This window comes from Candida jiufengensis, assembly GCF_024610255.1.
Source record: "Candida jiufengensis strain CBS 10846 chromosome Unknown scaffold3, whole genome shotgun sequence".
NCBI lineage: Eukaryota > Fungi > Ascomycota > Pichiomycetes > Serinales > Debaryomycetaceae > Lodderomyces > Lodderomyces jiufengensis.
Window position 1 is genome coordinate 1,251,502 of NW_026261560.1, and position 22,035 is coordinate 1,273,536.

A 22,035-nucleotide genomic window follows, 5' to 3' on the forward strand; every position below is an offset into this window, starting at 1 on the left:
TAGATAAGATTTACCAAGTTTTGAAAGAGACTATTGATATTTCGATATCTCGCTGCTACCAAACGCCGGCTAGTGATTTATTTTTTGTTTGAAAAATTTTTAGATTCAAGTCAATAAAGTAAGACAAGAGACTAAACATAAATGAATAAAACCTTCATACGTCTGTTCTCACAGACATCACTACGTTGCAAACCAGGATACTCAACAGTTCAACCAGTCCATCATTTAATCAATGTCGAAAAATCAAAATTAAAACCAAGTTTACAAAATGTATTATTACCACAAGATGATATTAGATCAGTTAAATATAAACCAACCGAGATCTCACAAGATAGAGTAGCAGATTATTATACCAATTCAATTGAATCAGACTTATTATTACATTTTTACGATCATGATTCAAAAATAATCGAAGGAAATAAAAGAAGATCATGGGGTAATGATTCACCTTATAAAGTATATAGATCATCAAGGAATCCTCGAGGTGGAACAAGATCAACTAAAAATCAATATCCGATAACTAATAAAAACATTCCAAAGTTAGAAAGTATAGTGATACATTCATATAATAAAAATTCATTAGAACATCATTGGTTAAATATATCGACAAGATTACAATTATCAGTAATATCAAATGTAAAAGCAAAACAAATTTTCAATAAATCAAATATTTTACCATGGAAAGTAAGAGTGGGTAAAGCATGTGGTGGTAAAGTTGAATTGTACGACAGAGATATGAATCAATTTATATCAACATTAACAGAATTAGTATTACCAAGAATTAGAGCTTTTAAAGGTATTAAATTTAGTTCAGGAGACAAAAATGGTAATATAAGCTTTGGATTAACAGCAGAAGACGTTCAATTATTTCCAGAATTAGAAAATTTTCAAGAATTATTTCCAAATTTAAATGGTATTGATATTACTTTTAAAACTACTGCACAAAATGATTCTCAAGCTAAAACTTTATTGAGTACTTACGGATTCCCATTCTCAAAAGAGTAAATGAACTTGTATATATAATAATTGATGTATTAATTATAGAATTGTAAATAAACTTCTTTTGACATTGGAACTGTAAATTTAAATCGATTGTAACTACCAAGTTTGTGTCAAAATTCCGCTTTAAATTATTCTATAGCTAAAGTCAAATCACAATCATTTTACATTCAAATGCAAAGACCATGACTCATTCTAATAGTCAAAATCAAAAAGAATCGACACAAACGTCAAGCACTAACCTCAAGCTGAAACCGAACCAATCACAACTCAACAACACAACCATAAATAATTCACAACAAAACAATCATAAATGGATAAATCAATTAAGAACATTACCATCAAATCCCCAATCAAAAGATTTTTTAAAACTAGAATATCTAGAAGTCAATTTGAATAATTCAAGAAAGCTAATCAATAACCTAAACAATTTAAAGACTGAAACTAATGAATACAAAAATCAAATTGAAAAAATTGTTGATTTGAATGGGAATTTAATCCAGTTAAATCAAGTCAGGAATGAGTTGAGTTGGTTGGACTAGACAAATGCAAAATTAGCTGAATTATTCAGAGTGAAAATAGGAATAAAGAGTACGTCGAAAGGAATTAACTCGAGATTTTAATTTGGTGATGTGATTAATTGGGCGTTACTATTTCACGGAACAACTTTCAAGTATCAGTTCACTAACAAAATACACTCAAAATTGTCAAAAAAGTCAGATTTAGTCGTTAGAAGTCTGTTAAGAAAAGGTTACGAAATATGGAAATTTTGAGGTGAGGGTTTTGGCGAAATTTTGGCTGTTATTTTCTTACATAATAAAAATTCCCGTCACAAAATCAAACTGGCATAGACTCACTTCTACTTGGAATCAGTTACAATGCTACTCCTAGAAAAAATAAATATGTAATGTAATATTGATAATTTTATTAAACACTATGTATTATATATAATAAATTAATATCAAAATCAAACAAACTCCTTAAATATTGATTAGTATGTTTGTTGGTGCAGTTGTTGTTGCTTTATTTGTTTTACATAAGACTCCAACTTAACCCAATTCTTTTTTCTTAACTCTTCTCTTTCTTGACGTTCAGTTACTGATTGATGGTATAACAAGACACAATGATCGTAAAGTATTGGATTATGATCCATGAAAACTTTTAATGCTCCATAAGCTAATGAATGTAATGATCTATTCCAAGTACAAGTTGCAGAATTATGCTGTAACATACTATTATCATCATCGAAACCTGGACCAAATTCATCACCTAATGGATTTGTTGAATCTGAATTTGTTGAAGAATTATTTGTATTTCCAGAATTTAAATTACCTGCTTGCATTGAACTAAACAGATCATAATATTCTTCATCTGACAACTCATTACCATTTAAGTCAGTATGTGTGTGATGATGAGGATTGTGCTCACCATTCATTGTCATTTGTATATCATTTTCGCCATCGTTGTATTCATTGTGGTTGGTATTATTACCATTATTATTGTTGTTGTTATTATTTACAGATGCATGTACTTGGAAAATATTATGATGAGGATGACTTGGATCATTTGCACTTGGGATTATACCTTGTTGTATGTCTTGTAGGACTAAACCACCATCTATTAAATTTCCATTTGCATCTACTGTAGCATTTGGGAAATGTTGTAATTTTTGTTGCATTATACCATTTTCAATCCCTGGTTGTGAAGAATTAGTCAATTCATATAAGGATGCAAATATTATTGGTAATACAACTTCTGCATTTTCAGTAATTAAAGTTAAAAAATATTCATTTGACCAATAACTCATAACTTTCTCACTAACTTGAAAATGTGGTGAACTTATACATTTTGATAATTGAGCAAATAATGGAATTTGAATCTTGACAAATTCATTTGGTTCCATTACTTCAAATATGTCTTCTATTTCATTTAAAAACATGACTTCTTTGGGACTATTGATCTTTGGCCAATATCTCAATAATCCCATTATAACATCTTCAGTTAATGATGGATCTTTCTCCAAAAATTGGACAATACAATAAGCTAATTGTGGATGATATAAACTTAAACATTTAACCTTGTGCAACGGTATTAAAATTCTAACTAAAAAGATTTTATGTTCTTCTTTTAAAGGTAATGCAAACCCATTGATAATAGACCCTAATATTTCTAATAGTTCTCCAACTCCATTAAATCTCTCAGTCTCATAGACAAATTGTAAAAATACATTATTAATTGATTTTCTAATAAAACTTCTTAAACTTAAGAATTTTCCATAAATTCTATGTAATGTTGTTTTCAAACAATCTCTTTCTCTTGGATCTTCACTATCAAATAACTCTAGTATTCTCAAAATAAATTCATGATCTATATATTGTTTTGCAATTTGGTGTTGAAAATCTGGTGATTCAATAAATCTTAAAAAAAATTCATAAATAGCTTGCATATGAGGCCATGCTAATTCACTTACTGGTTCATCTTCATCTGGATCATAAACATCTCCTATCGGATTCACAGGAGGTGGAATTGGACGAAATAAATTTTTCTTGAACATTGTTACAACATGTTTATACATTTCATCAGTATATGAGAATCTGTTGTTCGATATAAATGCAATTAATTCTTGTAATGTCATTCTTTTTATTTCTTTACCTCTTATATCAAAAGTTGGATCATTGAAATCGAACATTATATTACATTGATCAATCTTTTGTATAAATAAATTAATTTGTTCTTCTGGTAATACTTCATCAAAATTTGGTAATTTATTAATCTCTTGATATTTATCTGAACTAGTTGGTTCAAATCTTGATGATGAATGTCTTTTTGGTGTTACTATTAAATCTATATCGAAAGATTCTTTCCCCGGTGATGAGATATTTGGATTTAATTGATTATAATGTGATTGTGCTCCATGTTGACTATGATGAGCTTTTTCAAATGAAGTTGATGAACTATTTGGTGATGTTGGTGTCGGTGTCACAGGTTGAGTTGTTGATGATCCGAATGATACATTGGCAGCAGAACTGCTTGAATTTGGTGTAACAATCGAAGGCATTGTAGTTGGTGTTATACCTGTGTTTGAGTTTAAATTTGCTGCTGATGATGGACCTGTAGCTAAAATTGGTCCTCCCGGTAATACCCCAGAACTATTTGAAGATTGTTGACTAGGTGATCCAAATACATCATTATGATTATTATTATTAAAATTATTATAATTATTATCATCCTGTATAACTATTCTTGGTGAATCAGTAGTTGGCAGACCATGAGGAGAATTTACAGAATTCATTGTTGTATTACTATTTGTTGATTTAATTGATATAGCACTATTTGCACTATTATTTCTAGATGGACTTGGTGAATTAGATTTTAATGAAGTTGAACTAGCTGAAGAAAGCAAATTCTTTGAACTTTGACTTGTTTGATTGTTTTGATTATTACTATTATTATTGCTATTTGAAGAACTTGAATTTGTTGAAACTGATGAAGATGGTGAACTGGATCTTTTTTCTTTATCTTTATCCTTTTTATCAGTTTTCTTAGTAGAAGATTGACTCTTATTTCGAGTCAATCTATTTTTAAACCCTTTCATCATATTGTGAATAAATGAATTCTTTTAGAAAATGAAATTTGTATATAAAAATACTAATATATAAAATTCAACAACAATTCAATTGTAATTTTAATTAGCTTTTATATTTCGATGATAATATTGTTTATGACTTTCAGTTTGAATAAATTGATTATATAGTAAGTAAAAGTATAGTATTGAATGAAGAAATTGGATTGAAAACTAACTAAAATTGATAATTTAAATGTTGAATATTTTGTTGTTGGAGAAAAATAAAAAAAAAAATATAAATTTATTAAACAATAAACAATTAAATAATTCCGGTACTATAAACGTATTGTTCACATAAAAAAGAGTAAATTTCGAGGCTGTCAAAATTCTCGTGACCTCCCTTATAAATTAATATTATTATGGTAAGTTTATTAAATAGAATTATATTCTATATAAATTATACCTATTATTATCTAGTTTCATAATCTAATATGGATGCATTTGTTGAATATTAATGATAAGTCATAAATCTAGCTCAAATTTTTAGGTTATCTAATTTTAATTCTTGATTTTCTACTTCTATTGAGTAATTGTTGTTAATATAAGATAAATAAGTATTCCATGCAATACTAACAACATTTACAGCTAATAATCTATAATGAACAGGTAACAAATAAAAGTTTAAGAATTGAAAGAATGGCCACACTAACCAATTTCCTTTCAAAGTTACCCAATAACTTGTATGAAATTTTTCTTGAATATTTTCAATAAATGGTCTTTTATTCTCTAATATTGTCATTGCTGTATAATATAATGGTATACCTATAATTGGTGAAAAAAATAATTGATCAACTCCAACTCTTAATAATGTAGATATTGTTCTTTCATTTTTACCATGCCATTTTATTTTAGTATTTAATATTTTATACCATTCATGTCCTATAGGTGCAAATATTATACTACCATATATCACTGCTCTTAAAGTTCTCAAGTAATCAAATGGTTGATTTGGGTGCATTGGAAATAACCATTGTGCTAATACATCTCCACTTCCTAATAATATACCTGTACTACAAACATTAACTAATAAAGGTCTTTTAAGTAGCAATTGATGATATTTCTGGAATAAAAATCTCATTTATTTGGAAAGATGAGTGAAGACTTGGTGTGTTGTTTTAGTGAGTGACTAAACTACAAAATTGCAATCTTGTATATATGTAAAATAATGAATTTAATTTCTTCAAAATGTATTCTTGGTATCACTTCATAATCATAAACCTTGCTACATTTTGATTTACATATAAAATATTTATTAGATAAGTCCGATTTATTTTATCTTTTGTGATTTGTTTTAAAAAACACGACCCGAAAGATTCATATCTGAAACACTAACAAATATTAAAATATTGCATTAAATTACAAGCCATGCTAAAATGTATTGTTCTATCTCTTTTTATAAAAGCCCGAATCCATTGATTTCATCTTACAATATGCATAATTATAGTTTGTTTCACTTTCAAGGTCAGAATAACGACTTTGAATCGTTCAGTTCATTCTGTTAGTTCATAAATTCATTAATGTAATGTCTATTAAGTCTATAAATGTATCTTTGTAGCTCTATCGCCCCAAACATAGTAGATCAATCATAAATCATAGTAATTTCTTGATCATCATCTTCTATATCCACTAACTCTTCAATTTTATGACCACTACCTTTCCCATGACCAGCAGTATTATGTACAAATCTTAAAAAGCAATTCCAACCAGTTGCCCAAATATTGGCAGTAACGATCCTCAAATGTACAGGTACAAAATAAAGATTTACTAATTGAAACCCTGGCCAAACTGTCCAATTTGCTTTTAAAACATTAAACCAATTATTTTCTAGTTTATTATATATTACTCCAAATGGATCTTCATGTTGTGCTAATAAAACCATTACCGTATTATAAAGTGGTATCCAAACTAATGCAGGAAATATCAATTGATCAACACTCATCCTAAAAACAGAATCATAAAAATGTAATTTTTTATATGAATGTTCATTTTGTTCCATTTTTCTTCTTTGAAGTATATTAATAAATGGATTCTTTAACTTTGGCAAAGTTTTACCATGCCATAGCACACTTATTGGTGCAAAAAACATCATTCCATAAATCATTGCTCTGCATGTTCTTGCAAAATTATAATCACTTGTTTCTATCTCTTCATGAGTTTCTCCTGTTTTCTCATCCGTTATTATTACTGTCTTTTTGTGTTTAAATAACAGCTGTGCTGTGATATCTCCAAATCCAAATAGTATACTTGTCGTTATCATATTTGATCGAAAGGGATATTTCTTTAGTAGAGCATTGTATCTATGAAATATTGTTGGCATTTATTTGAGATGCTTTGTGAATCTAAAATTAGTTTGAAGTTAATTTTTTTTAATTCTTTTTGGTGTGGGTTCACAAGCTTCAAGTAATGACTTGACCAGTATGGCTATAAGTTAACGAAAGTGATGTTAATTCAACGTAGTAGTTATTTAGTTATTATATTTTGGTTTGATAACTCTTAAAAATTTTTTTTTTTTCATATGCTTGAGAAATATTACCGATCACGGAAACTAGAACCGAATGATTCAGATTCATCTTTTTAAACTATACCATTTGATCGAATCTTTTCTTTCTAAAGCTAGTTATTTTAGTTGTATATTATCATGCCACTAACAATTGTCCTCTTAATCATTTTGTTGAAGAAAAGTGTTACACATTATTGTAATTTCCATACATTTTAGCGCAGATGCTGCAAAAAAAATGTGATTCTGTTCACAAACGCCAACTGTAAAAATACCCCTATATGACTTAATAGTTAATAGATTTGAATAAATACAAAAGTTCACTCTCCAATACTAGTTGAAGAATAAATTGAAATTGAGCATTTGCAATTTTCATTCACATAATTTGAATAACAACTTATGAGCTATATTAAGAAGTATCTTTCTCATGTAATCCAACGGAAGCTAATACTAACCAAAAGTTACTTAGAGATTCTAGCCGTTACCCGTTATTCCAATGACATATTGACTTTCCATATTGGTGTTTATTTTGACGAATATTTCAATATAAGTTAATTTTATCTTTGAATAAAAACATACATAAAAAAATAGAGAAAAAATTGAACGTTTCAAATTTCAACTGATAATTCGGCCGAAGTAATAATCGGTAGTTTTTGTGAGTTTGAAATTTCTGTCAAATTCTTTGACATAATAAAAATTTATTATTGTGATTGATTGAGAGTCATAGATCTTCAAAATATTCTTTTCATGAAATAGATTGATTATTTTAAGTGTCAATGCATTCATCTATTGATTGTTTCAAAGCAATTATGTTATAAATTCGGGTTCGGTATAATAAAGAAGATTTCAGTTTTAACCTTTTTAAATTGTACGTATATAATTTATAGCAATAATTAAATTAATTGACTTGTTAGAGCCAAACTTATAAAATTAATAAAACCACAATAGTTATGGAACAATAACGAAGTTTAAATTAATATAAATAGGGGGATAAATTACTTCAATTTTATTTAATTTTAATTACAATATTCAAACTTCATTTAATCTTACTACAAAATTAATCATTAAAATGGTACAAGATAGAGTCGTATTTATTTCAGGAGCCACTGGTTTCATTGGTCAACATATAGTTAAACAATTAATTGAAAAAGGTTTTAAAACAATTGGATCAGTTAGATCAACAGAAAAAGGAGATAATTTTAAAAACTTATTGAAAGAAGCTGGTTTAAATTATGAATTGTTTGAATATGAAATTGTTAAAGATATTAGTTCAAAGGGAGCTTTTGATGATGCATTAAAATCACACCCTGAGATAACTGATGTTTTACATACTGCTTCTCCTTTTACTTTTGAAGTTCAAGATATTGAAAAAGAATTATTAAGACCAGCTATTGATGGTACTGAATCTGCTTTACAAGCTGTTTTAACTTATGGAAAAAATGTTGAAAGAGTTGTTATAACAAGTTCTTATGCTGCTGTTGCTGGATTTGGTGAATTAGCTGCTCCTGGTAAAGAATTAACTGAAAAAGATTGGAATCCAATTACTTATGAACAATCAAAATCTAATCCAATGAATGGTTATCTTGGTAGTAAAAAATTTGCCAACAAAAAGGCAGTTGAATTTGTTGAAGAACATAAACCAAAATGGTCATTAACTACAATTTGTCCAGTTTATGTTTTTGGTCCACAAGCTTTTGAAATAAAAGATAAATCAAAATTAAATACTTCAAATGAAGTTATAAATGGATTAATTAAAGCTGGAAAAGACAAATCAGATCCACCACAACAACTTACTGGTTATTTTATTGATGTACGTGATGTTGCTCATGCTCATGTCAAAGCAGTTGAACCAGGTAATAAATTGGGTGGTGAAAGATTAATTTTATCTGAAGGACCAGTAACAACTGCTAAAATTGCTGAAATTATTCATAAAGATTTCCCAACTATTCCATTACCACATTTAGATCCATCAAAAGCACCAAATTGGGATAAAACTGAGAGTATTATTAATAATAAAAAAACTAGAGAATTATTAGGTTTTAAATTTATTGATTTAAAACAATCAGTTGATGATACTATTGAACAAATCATTGAATAAGTAAATTTCAAAATAATGTATAGACAAAAAATGTATGAACTTTAAAGTTATTTCAACTAGCTTTTGAACTAACCATGAGTACTTCTCTATCTTTTGAATCTTCCAAAAACTTTGGTTTCGTTTATTCAATATTAAATCTCCATAGTTTTAAAACATAACACAAAACCGGGTAATGAGTTACAAAATCATTTTATTAAGTGGTTATTAGCAAGAAGAAGGTAAAAATATAACATTGCTTTCAATTAAAAGGACGTTAATTACGTTTTATAAACGCATAAAGATTTACAAACAATTGAACTCAAACTTTGTCGTATACGTAATGAGTAGCAAATTACATCATCGAGGTTTTAAATTGCATATATAATAGTTATTTTCTCATTTAGTTTCAAATGATAGAATAATTCAATTTAAACTACTCCATAAAAATAACATTACATACAAATATGACAAAAGTATTTTTAAGTGGAGGTAGTGGATTTTTAGGATCAAATTTAGTTAAAACATTATTAAAATCACCATCAAATTATGAATTAGTAACATCGGTCAGATCAGATTCAAAAGGAACAAATTTACTTGATAATTTGGAAAATGCTCAAATCCCAACTGATAGAATTTCATATGAAGTAGTAGAAGATGTTGGTGCCCCAAATGCATTTGATGAAATTTTGAAAAAACATAAAGATACAAATGTATTTTTACATACTGCAGCTCCATTTCATTTCAAATCTAAAGATGTTGATAACGATATTATAAAACCAGCAGTAAATGGATTAAATAACGCTTTAAATGCTATTGAAAATTACGGATCAAATGTTAAAAGATTTTTACTTACTTCATCTATTGCAAGTGCTGGAGTAGCAAATAAAAGAACAGGAGAAGATCATGAATTTAATGAAAAATCATGGAATGAATTACAACATAAAGATGTTAAAAACCCATTATTAGCTTATTATTATTCAAAATTAGAACCAGAAAGATTACTTTGGAAATATGTTAAGGAAAAAAAACCAAATTTTCAAGCTACAACGGTATTACCAGCAATGATATTTGGACCACAAGCTTTTCCAATAGGTGATAAAAAGGAATTAAATACATCTTCTGAAGTTATTAATAAAATTTTGAAATTACAACCATGTTCAAAATTACCACCTGGTGAAGGATTATTTATTGATGTAAGAGATGTTTGTAAATCCATATTAAAAGGTTTTGAAGATGAAAATACTGCAAATAAAAGATTATTATTATTTTCTGGTTCTTATAATACTCAAAAAATTTTAGATATTATAAGAGATAATTTTATGGAAGCTGGATTACTGTTGCCTGTTGGTAATCCTGAAAATGCTAATAAAGAAGATCCTACTTTAAAAGTTTGGAATAATGATGAAACTAGAAAAATTTTAGATTTTAAATTTATTGATTTGGAAAAATCTGTTGAAGATTCTGTTGAACAAATTTTAGATGTTAAAAATGATAAATAATTAAAAGGGAATTTATAGTTGGTTCCATAATATATTTAGGCTCAATATATCATTCTAATGATAGTCTAGAAAGGAAAAGTTTCAATAAATTAAACTCTAGCTGATTTAATATGACAGGGCTTGTATTATATATCTATTTGTGTAAATGCAGGCTAATGCAAGATTTCGAAGGATTCGTAACCAAAACTTTAAAATAAAAAATCATAAACTCAAAAAAATTAAATAATATTTTTTTCTTAACCGCCATCACTCCTATTTTAATAGTTTTCATAAAATTATGTTCAAAAAAATTATAAAAATAATATGATATGTTCAATCAATAGATTAAAAACTAACTAATAAAGGAAGAGATGGTTGATAAAGTATTTGTGACTGGAGCTAATGGATTTATAGCACAACATATAATTAAACAATTACTTGAAAAAGGTTATAAAACAGTTGGACTGGTTAGAACAATTGAAAAAGGTGAAATATTAAAACAATTAGTCAACAATGATCCAAATTTCGAATATGTTATAATAAATAGTTTATTATGTGAAGATTCATTTAGTAATGCATTAAGAGCTCACCCAGAAACTGATGTATTTATTCATACTGCTTCACCAGTTACATTTTTTGCAGAAGATTTAGAAAATGAAATTATTATACCTGCTATTCAAGGAACTGCAAATATGTTAAACTCAATAAAAAAACATGGTCATAATGTAAAACATTTAGTATATACTTCCTCAATGGCAACAATAGTAGATACTACAGGAAATGGTAGAAATTCAATAGGTAAAATATTAACAGAAGATAGTTGGAATAAAGTTGAATATAATGATGGATTAAAAAATGGTTATATGGCATATTGTGTATCAAAAACTTTGAGTGAAAAATTAATTCATTCATTTATAAAAGAAGAAAAACCTTCTTATAGTGTTGCATATATTCAACCAACATATGTATTTGGTCCACAAGCTTTTAAAATTAAAAATTATAAACAATTAAATTCATCAGCTGAAATGGTTAATAGTTTATTAAATTTAAAACAAATTGATAAAATTCCACCAATAAATGGTGATTATATTGATGTTAGAGATGTTGCAAAAGCTCATATTTTAGCATTTGAAAATCACAAGGAAACAAATAATAAAAGAATGGTTTTAACTGATTCAATTTTCACAAATGAATTACTTTGTCATATTATAAATAAAAATTTCCCACAATTAAATATACCAAAAGGTGATTTAGTTGAAAATGAAAGACAAATAAAAGAAGATGCATTAATTGGTGATTATCATAAAACTCGAGAATTGTTAAATATTGATTATATACCAATTGAACAAAGTATTGTAGAAATGGTTCAACAAATTATTGATGCAAAAGAAGCAGATGAAAAATTAAAAAATTAAAAAATAAAAGTTCAAATCTATTGACTAATCTTGTACGGCTAAGAATTTCACAAATTGATAATATTGTAATAGTTTTTATAGATTAAAATTGATAATAATGTAATTTTATAATATTAATTTAAGTAATATGAAGAAGATAAAGAATTAGTTGTGGAGTAATTTTCCTTTCAGATTAATAAATTTAATTGTGCTTTTTTTGGTCTCAAATATCAACTTCCAAAATTTTATGAAGAATAAGATTTATAAAACATACAAAATTAAAGAATATATTTATAATTTTATTTGTTTCACGTTTATACAATAATTTATTTACTGTATATTAAGTTTCAAATTTGCGCTTTTTATATACAGTACTTAAGAAATAAAATTTAATTGATCGGATTAAAAAAAAAATTTACTATTTTACGGAGATTAAAATTATTAATAATATACGGAATATTTAAATACCAATAAAAATTTTTCATTCAATGTATAATAACCATTACATGAAAATGGATATTTAAGACGTGTCTTTATTTTTAATATTGATTGATCAATTATGATAATTGTCAATATTCAAATTCAATTGTAGTTTAACTGTCTTTTTAATGAAACTAATAAGATACTATTAGATTGTATTGACATATAATAATAAGTTCTATGACATAATTTAAATAAAATTTAATAACCGCTTAATGTTTAATATTACTAAGTGATTTATTCTTCTTCTTCTTCTTCTTCTATTATTTATTTATATTCCCGTATTCTTCTTTTTAATTTAATCACTTTTTTATTAATAACAAATTGAAATTTTCTAAAACATTATCATTCATTATTGAAAATTATTTTTATCAAACATCTTTATAAAGCACGAATTACTTTTGATTCTACTTTAAAATTATTGATTTTTATTATTATTATATTATAAATAATATCATTCGTATATTCAATTAATATTTATTTAAATCTTACATTTTTTTACATTTTTTAATATTTAATTAGTAATTTATTTATTATAATTATATATTATATATTTAATTGATTGCAAAATTATATATATCAATTAAATAATTAAAATATTGGGGTTGAATTAAGTAACCATTATACACAGGGCAATAGATCATTCAAGTTTAAACATATATATTCAATTCCACAAAATTTTTCAAATTTGATAATTTCCTAATGTTTAATAAATTAAAAAATAAAGTAGTTAATTCAAATTCAAATTCAGAATCTTCATCTATAAATGAAAAAGAATTATCAAATGGTAATACAACCTTAAACGGAACTAGTAATAGTAATGGAAATATAAGTAATGGAATTTCGAATGGTCATACTACAACAAAGTCACAAAATGAAGAACCAAGATATATTCCATTTGAATTTCCCTCCTCAGAATCTCATATACCAAAAGAAAAAGAATTAACTCCAGAACAAAGTACAAAATATTCCGAAGTATTAAAACATTTTCAAAATCCTGAACTTCAAATATCATCAACTGAAGAAGATCATAAACATAGAATCAATAAATCACCTTTATTAATACAAGAAAAATCATGGTTAACAAGAGAATGTTTCTTGAGATATTTAAGAGCAACAAAATGGAATGTACATGAAACAATAGATAGAATAGAATTAACATTAGCATGGAGAAGAGAATTTGGAATAAATATGCCATTTGATTCTCAAAATAAAGTTAATGGACAGTTAACTTCAGTTGAAAATGAGACTGGTAAAGAGGTTATATTAGGATTTGATAATGATTCAAGACCTTGTCTTTATTTAAAACCAGGTAGACAAAATACCAAGACTTCTCAATTACAAGTACAACATCTTGTATTAATGTTAGAAAAAGTTATTAATTTTATGCCATCTGGTCAAGATTCTTTAGCATTACTTATAGATTTTAAATCACATCCAATTGGTACACAAGGTGGGAAAATTCCACCTGTTGGTGTAGGTAGACAAGTTTTAAATATTTTACAAACTCATTATCCTGAAAGATTGGGGAAAGCTTTATTAATAAATATTCCATGGTTAGGTCATACTTTTTTAAAAATAATTTATCCTTTCATTGATCCATTAACAAGAGAAAAATTAGTATTTGATCAACCATTTCCAAATTATGTACCAAAAATTCAATTAGATAAAGAATTTAATGGTGATGTTAATTTTATATATGATCATGAAAAATATTGGCCTGCTATGTTAGAAATGAGTGAGCTAAAACAAAAGAAATATTATGATAGGTTTGAAAAATTTGGATCTATTGTTGGATTAAGTGAAGTTGATTTAAGAGGTGATAATGAAGAATTAATACATCCAGTTGAACCAATTGTATAACTTCCCAATAACATAATTACAGATAGAGTATATATTAATAGAGAATAAATAATAATAATTAATTTTTAAATCACATACTTAGTATATTTTAACTTATTACAAATGGATTAGCATTTTTACGTTTTTCAATTATACCAGAATCTAAATCAATCAAATTTTGCCAATCAATAGGAAACATTAATGATCCAGCTCCACCTTCAGATTTAGCAAATATACAACCTAAATCATTTCTTGCAGTAGTTAAATAATAATTATTTCCATCTCCTAAAGATAAAATCATTGCTCTTACTATATCTCCAGGTTTATAACATTCACCTACAACTATACGATCTCTTTCAGTTGATCTTATATCTTGAGATCTTATGATACCTTTAAAATTTTCACCTAAATCATAAATTTGTGCTTGAGGTGTTGTTGTTATGGATGATGCTATAGTTTGTTGATTATGTAAATGTTGTGATCCACCACCTGGTGGTATTGATGAATGTGCAATAGATCCATTTGATCCCACACCTGAATCTTTTAAAATTGTTGATTTATCTAGACTTATTATTTCACACCATATTTGTTTTTGAGATATTTTTGTAATTTTGACTAATACTATATCATTTTCTTTTGGTAAATTTATGTTTGAATTAATTGTTGTTAATTGTGATTCTTGTTGAGATTGTAATGGTTGATGATTTTTTGGGTAAACACTGACTATGTATGTCGGTACTTCTTTTGAATCTTCTTGTTGATCTAATTTAGTAACGTAAGTTTTTCCAACAATTGTTGAACATATAATTGGTAATGTTTTAGAATCTTTAATTTCTATATGATTAATAACAGTTCCTTTCCCACATATGAAATTGACTGGTTTTTTTGTAGTAGTATCTATTTTATAAGTCGGGATTATATATTGGCCTGGAACAACTACTTTATTCGAAAGTGTGGATGTCGTTGAATCCATTTTATTATTGGTTGCAAATAATATAATATAAGATGAACTTCTAGATTTTTATTTTAGAATTTATTTTTCTCTTTTCAATTATTTAATCTACAATCAGAAAATGAGTAAATATCCAGAATATATAAATAATGAACCACAAACAATTTCATTAAGAGATTATGATGATGCAGAATGGACTAGTACTACTTGCTTAGATAATAGAAACGATGGGTACGTTGTTGTTGAAATGGAAAATCCTAACAAAATTATAGTCAAAATTGATTCAAAAGATAATGATGTATTGGATAGAATTTTTAAAAGTGCTAAAGAAACTCATGCAAAACAACAACAACAAAGTTAGAGATGATTACAAATATAGAGCAACTAAACTGTTTGTATAACTAAAAGAATTGTGTATATTAAAAATGGTATTATTAAGAAATTGAAAATTTGACAAATACTATTTGTAAAAAATTGTCCTTATTATGCATTATTGTATTTTATTTTAAGTCCTCAAAAAAATTGAGTATAACATCTACTTTCAACATGAACTTCCATTTCACTTTTAATTAAATTCATCTCTTCTTTAATTTGTTGAGCTAATGAAGGAGTTAATTGATTACATGTTGCAGTATCTGGATGTCTATCATATTCATCTCCATTATATGTATCGTACAAAATAATTCTTGAACTGAATCGAACACCTGATTGTTTTAATGGTGAAAATGATGATGGTGGTGGTGGAGCTGGTCTTATTATATTATTGTTTGTTGTGGTATATCCTTTTTTCCATTTACCCAACATTGATGTAAAAGATCTTGGTGATGAATTTGTTGATGATTGATCTGAAATTGATGGAATTTTATTATGACTGAATTTAGTGTTGAAAGGAGGTGGTGGTTGAATTGGTGAAAAATCAAAATTATTTGAATTATTATTCTCTTTACCAAATGTTGAAGTTGATCTTTGCGGTGGAGTCCATTTTTGTTGTGATGATTGAAATTTTGGTTGATGCAGTGATTGTGGAGATTTTTTGGTATAAGGAACTAAATTTTCTTTTTCATATTCATTAAGTAAAGCTTCTTCATCATCATAATAATCTGAACTTACACCAGCTTCATTGTCTGCTTCTTCTTCTTCTTCTTCTTCATCATCTTCATCTTCATCTTCTGTTGTACCAAATCCTCCACCAACTGATGATGATGAATCATTAAATGATATAGTAAAAGATTGATGAGAATCACTACTTCTAAGATTATGTTGAGTAAATTTACCTGAAAATGATGGTGCGTCTAACCCTTTAAAAGACATTGAAATTGGTCTATTATTAAAATTTGATTTACCATCATCATTCAAGTCTTTTATGCTGGTATTACCCTTAATTGCAGTTTGTAAAATTGGTGAATTTTTAAGTGCCTTCATCTCGTCTTCCTCATCAGAATCTTTGTTGTCAATTCTATCAGATAGTATTGATTCTTTTTGTTCAAAATTCTTATCAAATCCATCAACTTCTAGACTGGTTTTTGGTGATTCTTCTCTTTCCATTGATAATGGTGATGGTGAAGGAGTTCTTGATTCAATAATAATCGGTACTGGAGAAGTATGACTATTTGCACTATTAGGAAATGAAATTGTATCCAATTTAAGATCATTAGGTGATGCTGAAGATGATTCATTTACAACAATAGTAGGTGGTGATGAGACAAGCTCATTCTCTTTTGATTGCGGTAATTGCTGTTGTTGTTGTTGTTGTGGTGGAGGTGGTGGTGACTGAAATTGAAGGTCCTCTTCTTGAGTTTCTTTAGCAGTGGTAGCTATAATATCATTCAATTTCCCATTACTACTTGGTTCAATTTTTGGACTTGCTGTACCTGACTGTGCACCATTTGGAGAATAATTAAAATTTAAATTATCAACATCAATAAAATCACTAAATTCCATAAAGTCGATTGAATCTAATAAGTTTCCATCAATTGATTCATTTGGTTGAGCTGGTGATGGTAAACCATTTGTATTATCAACTGCTTCTTTGTTCAAATTACTTTTCTTACTACCTGAGTTCTTTAGAATTGAATTTGATCTTGTTATACCACTAGTGTTTGGTGATAAAGCTGGTCCATTATAATGTATTATATTATCATCACTTCCATTATAATTTACAAATGAATTTCTTTTGTTTGATTTGATAGATTTCAATGATCTTGATCTTTCTAATGAAACAATGGATTCAACTTCATGAGCATTAAGTGATCTTGGAAATAATGCTTCACCAAGTAATTGTTGATTTTTATCATCTTTTGGATTTCTATTTGGTAATGGTGATGGCGATGGAAATTTAACTGGTTTGTAGTGGTTTGTAGTTGGTGATCCATGTGGTGAACTTTGATAGTTTACTTTGAAAGGTGAACCAAATTGAGAATTTTCCAAAAAAGATGGCATCAACAGAATTTCTTCACCAAATTGATTATTGATTTTTCTTGTTGGTGGGTTTTCCAAAATATTATTAGAATCATAATCATGCTCATCATTTGATTTTACAAAGGATAATTTATCATCATCTTCTTCTTCTGCGTCTTGGAAATTTTCCAGTTCAGATTCAGTACTACTTGGTTCTTTGAATTTAAAACCAATATTATTATCACTTACTTCACGAATAAAATTTACTGATCCTGGTTTAGCCTTGGAGTTATTAGCATCTAATAAAATTGGTGAATCAGTATCTGGTATAGTTTGCAAATCCGGTTCAACTTTTTTAATTTGTTGATTTACTGGTGATGATGATTGCTGTGTTGATTTTTTGGGTAATTCCGATTTTAGTTCTTCACTTTTTAGTTGTTCCACGGATTTATTTCTCTTGAAAACATTAATTATCGAGGTATTTGATTTAGTTTTAGTTAAAGGCGGGAGTGTTTCTTGATATGTTGGTATAGTAGTAGTAGAATATGATTTGGAGGTAACTTGAACAGGTGGTTTTGTTGACGACAATTCATCGGATGATTTATTTAAAGAATGATTTTTAGATTTTGATTTGAATAATGACCTAAAACTAAATTTCTTTTTCTCAGGCTGTATATTTTCATCCCTTTGACCTACTTTCTTTAAATCATCCATAGTTGAAGATCTTTTACGTTGTAATTTAGGTTTTTCTTGTTTCATCATATTTAGTGAAAAACTTGAATTTGATCTAGTATGAGGTGATTTTTGTTGTTCAACTTGTTGTTGTGGTATCAAATCATCTTTTGTTATTGGTAGTGTTGAAAGCATACTTTTTGATTTGAATCCATTCTCTTTTAGTTTATTCATACCAATTGTATTTGATTTATTTGGTAAACTTGGTAAATTTTTATCGAGAGGAGCAGATACGTTCTGTGAAAACGGTCTTGGAGTATCTGAACTAAATTTGAAATTATCCCTTTCCTTAAAATTTTTATTATTATTATTAATTTTATTATTTGTTGTAATTAATTTATTATTTTTAGTACTTGATTCGTAAATATTAATTTTATTATTTTTCTCATTTTTGAATTTTAATTCCGATACAAAATTATTACTAAGATTAGTTATACTATTTTTAGCTTTCAAATCATCAACTAATTGTATAGTTTCTTCACTATCATCAATATTATTGTCTTTTGATTCTGTTGATGTGCTATCATTTATTAATGTATTGTCTTTAGAAGAAACTTTACCAGTTTCAATGACTTTTAATTGTGGGGATTCATTATTATGGGGAGTGTAATTTTGAAAAGTTGGTGGTTGTTCCAAAATTGGAGTATCATCAGTACTATATCCACTACCACTTATACTTATTGATGAAGTTAATGATTTATTGTGTTTATGAGAATTACTGTTAGTTCTGAATTGTTTTTGAGAACTCCATTGATTTTGTGATTTTGATTGATCAATTGATTCATTTGCAGTTTCAAATGACTGAAATGTTGTTAAAGTATCAGTAGTATTATTTGATTGTTTATATTTGACAGGTGATGGGTTTGTATAATCATATTTCTTATGTAACTCTGTATCAAAATCATCTGTTTCTTCTTCTTCATCTTCTTCCTTTATTGAGTTTGGTGCCCATTTTTTATTTTTCTCATTTAAAATAGACTCCAACGCTTTCAAACTAGGTGATGATTTAATAATTGATGTTCGACTAGTACTATTGCTTTTTGATTTTCCATTGTTCTCATTATCATTCAATCCATCTTTGATACTTTTCAGACTAATTGAATTAGGAATAGCATTCTTCAAGGTATTAATATGATTTGAACTATGTTGAGTATTGGGTGCTGAATAAAAATTATTTTCTGCAAAGAAATCATTAAATTCAGTAGTATTAGATGACATTTGTAGATACAAAGTTGATTAAATGTAATATTCTGTGTTGAATAATCTAAATGAGTAAATATATTTTAGGAAATTGGAGGTGATATAAGAATTATTTGAAACTAATTGTATTTAATTATTTCTAATTAGTTGAAAAATGAAAATTTTAATGATTTATATTTAATGTTTATGAATTGTTTATAATAAATGAGTGGTTGTAAATTAAAATTAATTGAATGCAAAAAATATTTGGTTGTAAAAATTAATATGATAATAATAAAATAAATATCAAAAAAATGTAAAAATATGAAATCTTATAATTTATTTGATAGGAATAAATTTTTAAGATCCGATTTTAATCAAAGTATGAATATTATAAATAGATTATAAAATTATCAATGATTATATAACTTCATTTATTAATGATGATAATTATAATAATAATTCATTAATATTCTATCTTTTTACTTGTTAAAAATAATTCAATAAAAAAAAAATTTTGAGACTCGAGCTTTTTAATTCAAATTTAATTAAACTCAATTCGGAAAATCTATAGTCTAGAGAATTAAAATTAATATAATGTACATACATAAATCAAAATTCTATATATCAATTTTAAAGAATTGTTTAAATCATATTACCTATTTATCATTCTTTCAATAAGCTTATTTGCACTCGATTGAATATCGATATGAATCGATTAAGGAATTAATTAATTATTAGCTTGCGACTGTCCCCCTTATAAATCTAGACGCGTCTATTTATATAAACTGAAGCGGGTATTTTAACGTGTCTTAAAAGAGCTACCAAATAGTAGTAAATTCTGATAATATGTACTTGAAAGTTTGCACTGTCTAATCTACGTTTCATTGTATGCTACAGATTGTTAGTACGGTGACTGTGCAGGGCATTGAGTGCAATCTGATTGTTCTTATTTTTATAGTAAAATGATATATATTCAACGACTATTCTAAAATCCTGAAACTTTCTACATAATTATACAATCACCTTTCTTTCTAATCCTACCATATTTCTTTTTACCTTGTTGTTTTATTGGTTTTGGAATATTACTAGAATTTATTGAACTTTGAACAGTTGGTAAAGTTGAAGATTTTTGAAAATTATTACTTATAATCAGATCATCTTGTATTGAACTATTCAGTTCATCGAACTCAATTATACTATTATTGCCACAATTTTCTTCCATTATACTATTTGAATCTGATATTATTCCACTACCTAAATGGAATTTATTTGTTGACAATGAATTAGTTTGTAATTTTAAAGTTGGATCAATACCATATTGTAAAATTGAATTTGCTAAAAATAAATATAATTTTATCCATAAAACTTCTAATTCAGTAGTAAATTTTGACCCAAATCTTTCATGGAATGTCATTATTATAGCTTCACCCATTAATTCAAAATTAGGTGGTTCAATAGCTAATACTCTCGTATGTTTTTTACCTAATTTTTCCAAATATGATTCAATAGTTGATAAATTTTCTAACTGTGATATAGTTAATGTCATTACTCCAGCAAAACTTATAGCTTGATGTTTTATAGATGGAAATAATTTTTCTAAATCTGGTTTTAAATTTAGTAAATTATCATATAATTGTCTACAAAATAATGAAGTTGCAATTGATGATGATGATGATGTACTTGTTGTTTGATAATTTCCCGGCATTGATTTATTTATAATATTTTCTTCACATAACATTTTATTCCATGTATATCTTAATAATTCAATTTCATGTTTTGTTAATTGTAATTTTATTTTAAATTGATTTGTATTTTCAATGTAGTATGAATCAATTGAAATTCTTGTATCTATTTTAGATAAATTGTAAGATGTATGTAAATTATCTAAAAGATTCCCACCTAAACTTAAATCAATCTGTGAATTGTTCTTTTTAAACTCTGACGATATATTCGATATAGTTGGATTTAAAGTTGTTGCAATTGTTGAAGCATTTGTTTGATTTGAATTTGTACTTGATATACTATGTGAATCTGAATAATTGTTAACACTATTATTTTGTATTGAAGAATTTCTAATTTTTGGTCTAAAATATGACATTGAGGATAACTTTGATTTTGGTTGGTCTAATGATGATGGTTGTCTAGAGTTCAAAGGATAAGACATTGTAAATGTTGTATATAATTATATTATTTTGCATATATTCTGAATAGGTATTATTCAGTTGAGAATGTTTTTTTTTAATAAGCTAGGAAACTGAAGTATAGATGAAAATAGTTGCAAATAAATGAAATGAAATATGATAAAAAACAATTTATGAAATAATTATTAAGTTAATAAGTGTTGAAGAATTTATTATTACATATATATTCTTAAACACTA

General features: G+C 26.6%; 13 protein-coding genes across 13 annotated transcripts; 7 read left to right on the forward strand and 6 right to left on the reverse strand. All coding sequences in view use genetic code 12, as the record gives it.

Moving 5' to 3' along the window:
- Positions 1-141: 141 nt before the first annotated feature.
- On the forward strand, positions 142-1,005 carry KGF54_003016 (mitochondrial 54S ribosomal protein uL5m; the record flags this gene model as incomplete). Its single annotated transcript, XM_051763559.1, has 1 exon — positions 142-1,005. One exon carries the CDS (start codon positions 142-144, stop codon positions 1,003-1,005), a length of 864 nt encoding a protein of 287 aa, XP_051620386.1.
- A 179-nt stretch (positions 1,006-1,184) lies between these two features.
- KGF54_003017 (uncharacterized protein) lies at positions 1,185-1,541 on the forward strand (the record flags this gene model as incomplete). The annotated part of the gene is made up of 1 exon (XM_051763560.1): positions 1,185-1,541. The coding sequence occupies one exon, from the start codon at positions 1,185-1,187 to the stop codon at positions 1,539-1,541; it is 357 nt and encodes a 118-aa protein (XP_051620387.1).
- A 449-nt stretch (positions 1,542-1,990) lies between these two features.
- Positions 1,991-4,597, reverse strand: RTS1 (protein phosphatase 2A regulatory subunit; the record flags this gene model as incomplete). The annotated part of the gene is made up of 1 exon (XM_051763561.1): positions 1,991-4,597. The coding sequence occupies one exon, from the start codon at positions 4,595-4,597 to the stop codon at positions 1,991-1,993; it is 2,607 nt and encodes an 868-aa protein (XP_051620388.1).
- Positions 4,598-5,099: 502 nt separating this feature from the next.
- Positions 5,100-5,702, reverse strand: KGF54_003019 (ethanol metabolism protein; the record flags this gene model as incomplete). Its single annotated transcript, XM_051763562.1, has 1 exon — positions 5,100-5,702. One exon carries the CDS (start codon positions 5,700-5,702, stop codon positions 5,100-5,102), a length of 603 nt encoding a protein of 200 aa, XP_051620389.1.
- A 501-nt stretch (positions 5,703-6,203) lies between these two features.
- Positions 6,204-6,941, reverse strand: KGF54_003020 (uncharacterized protein; the record flags this gene model as incomplete). The annotated part of the gene is made up of 1 exon (XM_051763564.1): positions 6,204-6,941. One exon carries the CDS (start codon positions 6,939-6,941, stop codon positions 6,204-6,206), a length of 738 nt encoding a protein of 245 aa, XP_051620390.1.
- Positions 6,942-8,190: 1,249 nt separating this feature from the next.
- Positions 8,191-9,219, forward strand: KGF54_003021 (SDR family oxidoreductase; the record flags this gene model as incomplete). The annotated part of the gene is made up of 1 exon (XM_051763565.1): positions 8,191-9,219. One exon carries the CDS (start codon positions 8,191-8,193, stop codon positions 9,217-9,219), a length of 1,029 nt encoding a protein of 342 aa, XP_051620391.1.
- A 443-nt stretch (positions 9,220-9,662) lies between these two features.
- Positions 9,663-10,697, forward strand: KGF54_003022 (uncharacterized protein; the record flags this gene model as incomplete). The annotated part of the gene is made up of 1 exon (XM_051763566.1): positions 9,663-10,697. The coding sequence occupies one exon, from the start codon at positions 9,663-9,665 to the stop codon at positions 10,695-10,697; it is 1,035 nt and encodes a 344-aa protein (XP_051620392.1).
- A 350-nt stretch (positions 10,698-11,047) lies between these two features.
- KGF54_003023 (uncharacterized protein) lies at positions 11,048-12,091 on the forward strand (the record flags this gene model as incomplete). The annotated part of the gene is made up of 1 exon (XM_051763567.1): positions 11,048-12,091. One exon carries the CDS (start codon positions 11,048-11,050, stop codon positions 12,089-12,091), a length of 1,044 nt encoding a protein of 347 aa, XP_051620393.1.
- Positions 12,092-13,252: 1,161 nt separating this feature from the next.
- On the forward strand, positions 13,253-14,413 carry PDR16 (phosphatidylinositol transporter; the record flags this gene model as incomplete). Its single annotated transcript, XM_051763568.1, has 1 exon — positions 13,253-14,413. The coding sequence occupies one exon, from the start codon at positions 13,253-13,255 to the stop codon at positions 14,411-14,413; it is 1,161 nt and encodes a 386-aa protein (XP_051620394.1).
- Positions 14,414-14,501: 88 nt separating this feature from the next.
- On the reverse strand, positions 14,502-15,365 carry KGF54_003025 (exosome non-catalytic core subunit; the record flags this gene model as incomplete). Its single annotated transcript, XM_051763569.1, has 1 exon — positions 14,502-15,365. One exon carries the CDS (start codon positions 15,363-15,365, stop codon positions 14,502-14,504), a length of 864 nt encoding a protein of 287 aa, XP_051620395.1.
- Positions 15,366-15,465: 100 nt separating this feature from the next.
- KGF54_003026 (uncharacterized protein) lies at positions 15,466-15,705 on the forward strand (the record flags this gene model as incomplete). Its single annotated transcript, XM_051763570.1, has 1 exon — positions 15,466-15,705. One exon carries the CDS (start codon positions 15,466-15,468, stop codon positions 15,703-15,705), a length of 240 nt encoding a protein of 79 aa, XP_051620396.1.
- Positions 15,706-15,857: 152 nt separating this feature from the next.
- BNI4 (Bni4p) lies at positions 15,858-19,691 on the reverse strand (the record flags this gene model as incomplete). Its single annotated transcript, XM_051763571.1, has 1 exon — positions 15,858-19,691. The coding sequence occupies one exon, from the start codon at positions 19,689-19,691 to the stop codon at positions 15,858-15,860; it is 3,834 nt and encodes a 1,277-aa protein (XP_051620397.1).
- A 967-nt stretch (positions 19,692-20,658) lies between these two features.
- On the reverse strand, positions 20,659-21,819 carry KGF54_003028 (uncharacterized protein; the record flags this gene model as incomplete). The annotated part of the gene is made up of 1 exon (XM_051763572.1): positions 20,659-21,819. The coding sequence occupies one exon, from the start codon at positions 21,817-21,819 to the stop codon at positions 20,659-20,661; it is 1,161 nt and encodes a 386-aa protein (XP_051620398.1).
- Between the last annotated feature and the right edge of the window lie 216 nt (positions 21,820-22,035).